The sequence below is a fragment of the Ceratosolen solmsi genome, unplaced genomic scaffold (genome assembly GCF_000503995.2).
Source record: "Ceratosolen solmsi marchali unplaced genomic scaffold, CerSol_1.0 scaffold11, whole genome shotgun sequence".
NCBI lineage: Eukaryota > Metazoa > Arthropoda > Insecta > Hymenoptera > Agaonidae > Ceratosolen > Ceratosolen solmsi.
This window is the reverse complement of record NW_011948416.1, coordinates 5,796,017-5,807,281: the sequence shown is the minus strand read 5'-3', so window position 1 is coordinate 5,807,281 and position 11,265 is coordinate 5,796,017. Positions and strand designations below refer to the sequence as shown.

The following is an 11,265-nucleotide window of genomic DNA, read 5'->3' as shown; positions in this document are numbered from 1 at the left end:
ATGATCGGAGATCGGCTTCTTCCTCTCGCGGGCGGCCTCTTCGCCTTGACTATTCACGCCCGAAAGGATGATGCAGCTGTTGATGCCTCCTTCCTCTTTTTCTAAGCCCTGTGCGGTATTTTTGTAACTTGAACGGTCGCCCGAGCTCCTGACTCTCGTCCTTACAGACTGCGTGGCTCCTCTTGTCTTTCGGCGACTTGTCCCAAAAGCACTGACCTTGGATGCTCTCACGCACGCCCCGTTGCATCGAGATACTGGCAATTAGCCCGAGATGCCTACGACAGCAAGGATAATAAACTGAATAACTGCCCGAGAAGTTGGAATCTCTGCCTAATAGTTTCTCACGGGAGAAGCGAGTGGTTTATTAATAATTGCCAGCGTTGTTTATTAGTAATTTTTATTATTCGATCATAAGGTCAAGCTCTTTATTAATGCAGAGCTTCGGATAATATAATTTTAACGCAAATAGTAAATATACTGACACGGCTATCGGCAATTTCATTGGATTTCGGCAATTCGTTTGAAAAATTCAGCCACTATGAATAAAATGCAAATAGACGTCCGGCGATGTTCGTACAACAATTTCGTTATGAAAATAATTTGAATCGTCGAGAATTACACTCCCGAAATAACGAGCATTAATGATTAAATAATACTTGATCGTTCGTATTAGATTCGTTTTGCAACTGCCAAGTACAATTTTAATATTCTATTTAGTAAATTGCACACATAACGATCGATTAACATTAATCATGAGCTTTCCTTACGAATATCAAACTATTTATAAGTTATTACATAAAAACGAAGAAAAAAAAATAAATATAAATTTAAAAAATCTATCACTTATGAACATTATACCGACATCCCATTAAAAATATTGATGAAAATATCGCATATTCTCATCTTTAATTATCCCCTATTAAATATACAATCATATTGAATCGCACTTACTTTCATAACAAACGAATGTAAAAATTTTTATTATAATTAATGTTAAATTTTAAGTATCTATCAAACAAATCTATAAGATATAAAACTTTGTGCTGTATTTAGAAATTAAAATACACTTTCAACGTCAACGTGTTCCTGCTTCGATTTATGCTTCTTTTATTCGCTTTTGTATTTTGAGAGAGAAAGAAATTGGGTGAGGGGTGGATTGGGTGGGGGGGGGAGATTGGAGGGGGTGGGTGGAAGGGGGTAACAAAATATTTGTTAACAATCACTGCGTAAGCGAGAGAGAGAGAGAGAGAGAGAGAGAGAGAGAGAGAGAGAGAGTGTGTATCAAGGTAGCTAATAATAGAAAGTTTGCAACGTAACGGCAAATGCCAATAACTTTGCAAATACCCCAGTCGTCGCGTGCCTTATAACATCCTGTCACGTGCGTAAACAGCACTTAAGTAGGTAATTCGAATTTGTACTTTGGCCGCTCTCTGGATTTACCGCTCTAGAAATATCTCCGTATGCGTGGTTTTCCGAAAAATCGTCGATTGCCACGAGAGCTCCTAAATTAAAAGAAGTATTTATATTTCATTTTTCGCCTTATAAATGGAAAGGATTTTCTAAAATAACATTGATTTATGCAGCTTTTGCAATTTTAATACTTTATTACATTTTCACTAGTATTCTATTAATTTCACTTCAGTAACATTTAAGTTGCCCTTAATTTTATTACCTTTTTAATCCACGACGTACAATAATCATTTAAAGTTCCCTTGTACTATTATATTAATACTCTGATAATATATAAGAAATATATAACTCTATAATCCAACGATATTTTCCAAAAATATACTATTTTATTGTATAAATTTATATTGGATTATAAAAACTGTGTCATAAGATTTTCTGCGAGCATTTGTAGAAGTTGTCGTTGAAAAGTAAAGCAATATTTTTTGGAAATGTCGGTATGATTTTATTTCTAACGTGGTATTTTCTATTATACTACGAGCTTTTAATATATATATATATATATATATATATATATATTTTTTTTTTATTTATTTTCAATTTAACGAAGGATTTTTGCAAATTCTTAATAAATAGTAAAAATATTCATAAAAATTAGTTAATAATTGTTAGTTTATTATGAGTTTGCAATCATACATGTATTGTATGATACATACAGCCTCGTATAATAATATTAATATAAATTTATTGTTAAGATTATTGAAACTGTAGATCAGCATTCGGATCGAAAGTCTTGGATATCTTGGATACATTTGCTACAACACATTTATAAGAATTTCTATATATTTAACAAAATCACAGACGCTCGTAGTTAAAGAAACACATACTCCAAATACAAATGTATTATGTTTCTTTTATTTGTTTGGAAATTGATTGGATATTATTTGATAAAAACTATTCTCCTTTACAATAAAAAAAAAAAATAAATAAAAATAACAAATAAAACGCAAAAAAAAACAAAACTCGTTAACCCCCCCCCCCCTCCCAATCCCCGTCGTTCCCCATATTAGCAACAAATATTCAACAACTATTTTAGTGGTAAAGATATTATCGTGAAAGTTGGGGAACTTGCCACAAGCGTATATTTAGATATTGTTTTGTGCGCACATTTATCACGTTAATAAATCAGATTTGAAATTCAACGATTGAATATTACAATTAACATAAACCTTTGAATGTGCTTAACAATGACGTCTTGTTTATAGGCAAAACTTGATATTAGAATTAACGTATAATTCGTCTATTCCCTTTCCAAATGTCGAAGAATAAAAAGCCGTTGGCCGTAGTGATTTTTGCTCGACGTGATGAATGGCTGCATTGATGCAAAGGCAAATAAAATAACGAAAAGTGCTCGGGTTTCGATTTTATTGGCTCCTCGTGAGTGACCAGCTAAATAGGAGTCTGCAAGCGAGATTCACTGCAGCCTAAACAGTGTCGATAGAGGTTGTTTGAAATTTTTGTCGATAGCGGCCGAAACGTAACGCAAATCAGCTTGTCAGCGCGCGATTAATGTCGGATGTATGGGAGCGAGGACTCCCCCGAAGGGCCAAACACTGCTAATAAACAGGAGGGAGCATAAATTATAACGCGTTTATTTGTGAGTATGTAATTAATTTCTATAATTCCTTCCTATTTAGACATTGTCATTCGTCTTTTTCTTTCATTTCTTTTTTTTTCTTTCTTCTTCTCATTTGCACTCGAAACATCTCGCGATGCTTTAGATAAACCATCCGTATTCTCCAAACTTAATTCCTGCGATTTCATTAACTGTCACATTGCTTTTGGTCATCGACGAGACATCACGTAAAATATTAATTTTATACAATCGATAACCATACAATAAAAAAAACTATGAACAACGTTGAATAAATTAGATATTTATGATATTTCGTTTCGAAGTAAAAAACGAAATAAATTATAAAACAAACAGAGGTCTTCTTTACGTTAAAGACAATGTGATACCCGGGCCGAAACTTTCCTTCGGAAAAGTCTTCATTTTCACGATACTGCCTTGGCCCCCGGCACAAGGAAATCATAAAAATCGAGCTGTCATTCGTGTGTGGTAAGACGCACATACGATACGGACGCTTTCCTCCCAATTATAAGTGACGGGCGTTTAAAACTCGACTTCCGATTTTTCGCATTTTCGCGGTTACATCACTGGAATCGCGGAAGTGTTCCGCAGCTGCGCGGCCTTTGACTCGCTGACCTCCTTTAGTGTAAGAGACACACTGCTAATCGCTCGGGCATGTGTGGAAACACGAAATTTGAAACTTCCTAAACAGTCTCAAAGCTCCGCCTTACCAATTCACATTTATAACGACTTTCTTTCGCTCGTAAAAATGCTTTATTAAGAAGAAGAAAAAAAAAAAAAAAAAAAAAAAAAAAAAATACAAAAAAAAAAAAAATACGCACATAAAAACAATAAGAATCTATAGCTCGTTAGATGTCTTTTACTTAATACGAATAAATTTATAATATCCCCATAATTTTCTTGCGATTTTCTCATTCTCTCTCTCTCTCTCTCTCTCTCTCTCTCTCTCTCTCTTTCCATTATTATAGGCTATTCATGTATTTTATGAAAAATATTAGTTAAAAATAATCGAACGGACGAATGATAACGTCCTTCTATAACCAAATTGACACGAGAGTTCACGTATGAGGAACGAATAAGAGAGAAACGTAATCTCCCGTCGTAAATATTCCAGTTTTAAGACTGAACTAGTCTTAAAGAATAAATTACGAGAGCAAAATTATTGTCAAATGCTCATTTAATGATACTTGATCATACATATTAAATTTTTACCTATAAATGAATTGTCGATATAGTGAGCCAAGATTTAATAATTTCTAGTTAACGGCATTTTACAATTCTCGCTCAAAACATTCAACTTCCCAAGCATACCAATACAATATCCTTCCATCGCACTCTATTATAATCATCTGCGCGTTGTTATATTAATGCACTGGCGCGATAAAGCAATACAGGCGGTACATAAAGAAAGCCCTACTACGGCCGAATGCGAAAAGTATCGGCCAAACGATATTTACAATCTCTTTGTGGCTAGAGGAAATTCCTCTCGGACGAAGGGATCGGAGCGAGCAAACTCGGTAGCACTAACGAGCAGAGAGACTAGGCAAAACCTAGGTCGAGGCTTAGCTTCCTCCATTAGTCGCACTTACTCCCCGTTTCTGATGCTTTATGGCCTTTATGACATTTCTCCCCTTACGCGTAAGATCTCACATGACGAGCCACCACTGTTGTCGCGGGCGCGGCGCGAGTGGAGGGGGGAGACGTGACAACGCTCGCGTGTCGCCTCCGTGGCCGAGCACTTGGGACTTTTTAGTTTTTCCTCGCAGCGCGACCTTAGCGCGCGGATGCCTTCTTCGCTCGCACGGTCGCGCGACCCCCGTAAAACATCTGTTGCACGCTTTCCCTTTTCGCGTTTCCCTCCTCCATTGCTCCTTACAACGGTGGCCGATGCTGGCGCGCGCGAATTTGCTCTACGGTCGGACGATTGTGCGATAGGTTAGGTGAAGTGCCGGGAAAACTTTTTTCATTACATGTGGACTTGTTGGACCGATTCTCGCACCCGGTATCGTAACAAAGGCGTCGCAGTTTCACTTGTCCAGGATGAAGCGTAAGTTGCCCATCGTCCACGCTTGGCTTAAACTTGGCTTTGGATCTTTTAACCGACCTCCTACGAGCGACTGCTTCCTAACTCCTCCTCTACGGAACTTTCTTTCTATCTGTCAATGTTTTTGTTATTCTCGCTACGTCTGCAAAACGCCAAATTTCCATCGCCATTCGAATTATAATTAAAAGTCGCTCATCGGTTAAATTTATATCGTCGAAACATCTTTTGCAATCTCCATTCTCACGATCGATCTCGCTTGTCTTGGAACAAAAAAGCACACAAATTACTTGAGTCTCGGACATTTTATACGAAATAAGATCGAGAAAGAAATAGAAAAGAAAAGAAAAGAAATGAAAAGAAATGAAAGAAAGACAAATGAAAAATGAAGAAAAAAAACGCGTTAGTTTAGTGGGTGCAGATTTGAAGCGAGAGCATGCGCGTATGGAGCATTGTCCCTCTCCCTGAAATTATTAAATAAATTTTCAACGTCCTTTAATGTATTGTAATCGCTGCTCGAAAATAAAAATAACGTCGCGATACGCCTTGGCGTTGTATTTTAATTTAAAATCCATGAAAAAAACAAAACAAAACAAAAATTGTCCCTCTCCCTGAAATTATTAAATAAATTTTCAACGTCCTTTAATGTATTGTAATCGCTGCTCGAAAATAAAAATAACGTCGCGATACGCCTTGGCGTTGTATTTTAATTTAAAATCCATGAAAAAAACAAAACAAAACAAAAAAATTAAAAAAAAAAAAAAAAAAAAAAAGTGAGGGAAAAAATAAAAGTAACGATTGTCGACAAGCGAAATGGCAAAAATGAAGAAAAAATTCGGACACTAAAAACCGTTGCAGGGCCCAGCTAATTACATAACGCGAGATATGAGGATTTCGACGTGGGACTTTAGAGTTCGCCGTAGTGTACTTACGTTGCTTTGGCATATCGAAATCGTCATTCGTCCCGGACGTAAACTCAAATTTCATTCATCTCGCATCTTAAGCTTCGTTTTGTTAAATTCCAATAAAATGATTCATTTTCTTTATAATTTATTAAGTTAACAGTGGAAAATCACTTCTTTTTTTCTTTTTTTTTCTTTTTTACTTTAATGATACATATCGACGTTGGATGTTAAATACGAACCTAAATGATGCATTGAATCGAGGACCGTGGAAAATATTTAGTCTTATCGATACATCAAACTTTCTTAATAAATTCGTCTTGGGAAATTGAGATTTTATGAAAAAAAGTTCAAAGAAATTTGTGGTCACATATATTTTTTTATTTGATTGTTTTTATTAGTATTTGCATTTTTGCATTTCGTCTTGGGTAATAATTAAACAATAAAAATAGCATAAGCATTTTTTTTTCTAAAATTAAAAGTTCCAAGAATCAGTTAACCGTCGCATATTTTAATCATCCGTATATTGATCTCTGCGTCAATTTGTAAATGTTTTTCTTTAGTATTCGATTTCTATGAAATATACATGTTCGATGTGTACAATACCTTTTATCCTTTAAATCCTTCTTTATTAGAATCAATAATTTCAACTCTGAATGTATTATTACTTGGAGAAACTAATTAAACGGTTAAGCAAATAATTTTACAAAAATTACAAATGAAAAACCAAAAAAATGCGTGCATTTACGCGCAATTACAATGAAATGATATGAAATATTAATAAAACATATAAAATTAGAATTTAATATATAAATCAATGATATTAGAGAAAATTATTATTATAATAAATAAATTGTAAAATTATAATAAATCTTGACAAAATGATAAAAAATACGTATTAAAGATTTTCGATATCCCCACGTGTCTCTAATGACTCATCATTAAAAACTTTTGTATACATTTTTCAATAATCTACAACTCCAACATTTACAGAAACAATGGTAATAAATAGAAATGCAATGATAATATTTTACTTTAAAAGTCTGACTAATCTTTTCATGAGAATCTTAATAATGTTAGAATAAAGCCAACTCTTACAATATGACAAACTTTATTTAACCCATTATCAACTCCCTACGAAATTCACCATTATTTCACTATTACTAGCACTTTAATCATCATATATCATTACGTACGAATGTTACTAAATTAAATGCTCGGACAAGGCCACGTACTTGACAACAACAAAATTTCAAATGATAGTGTAGAAATATATTTGATGTCTAATGTGTGTAGTCGATTCGAAGAAAAATAAAAACTACCATGCAAATTGTATCTATCGCGTCGTTCTTCCTTCCTCGTCATTTTTCACATTTTATATCTTCTTTTGTGCTCTCAACTACGGCGTCAGCAAAAAAGCACATCCTTGTTATCGGAGTCAGGCGTCCAAGGCTGCTTCGCTCCTCTCTCTCTCCCGCCGCCATTCCACCCACCCGCCCACCGTCGCTCCCTCCCTACCTTCCACGTCTCTCGGTCTCGTTCATCATAGGCAGCCAAGAGATTTTCACGGATACTCCCGCACTCGGACGAGCGGTGCTTGACCCGTTCGCGGTCGGATTAATGCCCCCAATGGTATAAACAATCAGTCGACGAATATCCCGCGTCCGTCGCGCACGACTTTTCTTTTCGGGAATTGTATTTCCTTCTCAATCACTGACCCGAGCCCCCGATGACTCTTCCATTTCGGCTTAACGTAACGAGCAGACGACAAGGAAGTTGAGAAAAGGAAGTGAAACGACAGTATCTGCACGAGCGCCCCGCCACATAATACATCGATAGCGCCAAGAAATTGTCTCGGCCTTGTTTTGCTCACAATGCATACTTAAAAGACGATGTTATTGAAATGTCTCATCGATGAACAAGTTTGGCTGTGCCGCGGAAACGAGCGCTCGCGAATTCACTCGAGCGTATTTCTCATGAGTCAAACAAATATTGCACGAATGCTAAACACGAGATAAAATGTAAAACAATAGAGATAAAGCAATATTGTCGCTAGGCTCTTTCTTGGATACTACATCGTCTATTATCATTGCGTTATTTCATAATTTCACACTTTTAATTGCACCTTTGAGCGCCCGTGGGAAGAAATACGACGATCTAATAAATAATTGTATTGCCTGGAATAAGCTAGCAACTACCTCGTTCCCATTCAACCACGCAAACTGTCCCAACATTGTTTCCAAATGCTCACACTTTCCGGAACAGATAAAATTTTCGAATTCAATTCTTTGTACTAATAATTAATTCTCACATCTCACAAAGCGCGCATAATGCTGTATTAAACATTAAACATTTTATGTATCAATTTTACTTACGAATTCGTTTCATCGCTCTATGCGCGCACAGACTCAAGCCGTTGAAATTTATGGCAAAAGGCGCTAAAATGGTAATTTAACGCTATTCACAATACAATTTCTACGCTAGAAAAGCGAGTTTTGTTTCAGTTCGAACCCCCACTGCGCGACAATTACACTGTAAGCTTAAAATGAGCGAGACTATGCAAAAACAACCAAGCAAAACTCGGCCGCGAGTTTCTCAAAAGCATTATTATTACACTTTTTTTTGTTTTCCCTCCCATTCTCTCTTCCCGTACAAACTGTCGACGATATTAATATTATTTATGTCTCAAAAATTAAGCCAAGTCTCGCTAAGGTTGCCCGAGCAAGCGTATAGAATGGGGCATAACTTTACTGGCGTGTCGAATCGCTTGGCCGATGAATTTCATTTCTTGCGTGACGCGCGCGAACGGACGAAAGAGCCTTTCGCACAGTGCAAGCGCTTCCCGGGAAATTGCAAAAGTTTCGCTTAAGGTCCATGTATCTTTGATTTTGACGGGCGCGGCGAGAAATCCGCCAAGAGAAACTGTTTGCCGATTACTTAGAGCGGGCAAATTAATTATAACTACAGGACATTGTCATCGTTCGGCATTATCTCCGTTTATGAATGACGAGCGAGTCGGATAAAAAAAAAAATTAATAATAATAATAATAATAATAATAATAATTGTCTTTTTCCCTCTATTAAATGTGTAAAATGGTGAATTATTTATTGTCGTGCGTTATTTTCCATTAATTCGTAAAATTACGATATTTTATCGAAACTCGCCGTTATTCCCTACTGTGATCCATGTGGCATATAAACGTAGTTGTAAACTCGCCAAGTTTCAATTGCCAATATAATTATAGACAATTATAGAATATTATTGAAATATGATTGCATAAAATATTAATTGCATAAAATATTTTTCACACACGTGCGCATTAACCTACGACTATTACTTCCTTTTCAATTATATTTAAATTTTATTAACATTATAAATTCTTATTTAGTAAATCTTACATGAAGTTATGTATTTACATTACACTTTTTGTACATTATAGAATATAAATTATTCGTTTTTTATATTTAATTCTTGCATTTCTAAATTTATATTTATAAAATTAGCTTATTTCATTTCATATTAGATTTACATTTATCACGTAAAGTGATTTATAAGTGTTAAGTGCTCGATCCATGCATACCTATATATTGACAAAAAAAAAAAAAAAATGCGTAATGTGATTACATAAATTGTTACACCCTGTTGAATAATCCACAAAGTAGCAACCAACGACTAATGAAATGATCCTTATTCCATGCAATTAATTACCCCTAAAAATTTTCTCGATACTGCACCGTCGTATGTCCCTTGTCTCACATAAAAAACGATATTGTATTAACCTTGATGAGACTTGTTTTGTTTTTTCATTATTATTATTGTTGTTATTTGCATTTTTTTTTCTTTTAATGAAATACAAGCCTGCATTATTTGTATTTGTAACCTAAGAAAAATCTAATTTAAATACGTAGTTTTATGCAATAAAAATTTACAAAGAAATAAAATTCATATCATGGATTTTGTGCGCTTTCTTATACAACTTACTTGACAATGTAGATACATATGATTTAAGAAATTTTAACTTATAAATATTTAAACAATGATTTATACAAAACGATAAAAGAACAAAACAAAAATATTAATCTAACAATGAAAAAAATTAAATATTTTGTTAAGAGTAAAAGAATGGTAAAATTAAATAATACAATGTGCTTAATAATTAAAATACAATAACTAATTATTAGTTTCAAATATTTTTACATAATGTGGAAAATTACAGAATGTAATGAATATAAATTCATTCAATTCAATATAGATTGATTATTGACTTATTTATATTATATAAGCATTGAAAAACATCTTTTGTCTTCTCACAATTAACAAGAATGTATTTTATATCGCGGTAACCTTGAATTACTTTATTTTCGACATGAATTATCTACTGGATAAGTTGTATATAATTTTTTTTTTTTTTTTTTTTTTTGGTTAATAAAACACATAGCTATTTAGTTTGTTTATAAAACGATTGTAAATATCTTTTATATTCAAAATTTTCGGTGTATCAATGAACAGAATATACATTCAAAATATTTTCTTAGAGAAATATTATTTCTAAAATTATCATATATGATCGAAAATTTAATTAAATACATTATTTATATTTAATATCGAATAGTATTATATATACATAAGGCTTGCGTTTATTTCAATATGCTCTCCATTGTATATGGAATATAATAAAAGTATCTTGATGCAATATAAACAAAACAATACGACGAAAATGTATAATAAGGTACAATAATTTATCGAAATGCTTTTAAAGAAGTTTCATTTGATGATATTCTTTCGTAATATAAACGTGACCGGCTATAATAACATAAATGAAGTCAATTATCCATTTTTGCACGGAATAATCTTATATCATTAGTGATAATATATGTGAAAAATTGTATGTCACAGATTCGTAAGAATTAAATTGTCAATCCTGTTTTCAAGATGATTAAACATTTTCCACAAAGACTTTTTATACATATTTTATTTTTATTAAATAACGAATTCATTTGACATTTAATCCATTATAATTTTTATCGTCATATTATAAACAATATTTATGTTTCGTAAAATATTATTATAATTTATTAATATAACAATTTTAATTATAAGTTAACAATAGATATTACTCGATGCATAGTGTAAATTTATCGGAGGTTATACATCGATTAGTGAGCGATAATGAAATTTATCGATACATATTTTATTCATAAATATATACAAAATGATATAGCATCGCGTAAATATAATGAATATAATTGCAATTAATTAA

At 33.4% G+C, this 11,265-nt stretch overlaps 1 protein-coding gene across 1 annotated transcript in view; it reads left to right on the top strand.

Moving 5' to 3' along the window:
* Positions 1-4,875: 4,875 nt before the first annotated feature.
* The window catches only part of LOC105359474 (RNA polymerase II degradation factor 1-like), a 32,343-nt gene continuing 25,953 nt past the window's right edge, over positions 4,876-11,265 (top strand). Inside the window, exon 1 of the mRNA XM_011496088.1 lies at positions 4,876-5,108. Coding sequence (XP_011494390.1) covers positions 5,032-5,108 — 77 coding nt within the window. The 5' untranslated portion in view covers positions 4,876-5,031. The remainder of the gene's footprint in view (positions 5,109-11,265) is intronic.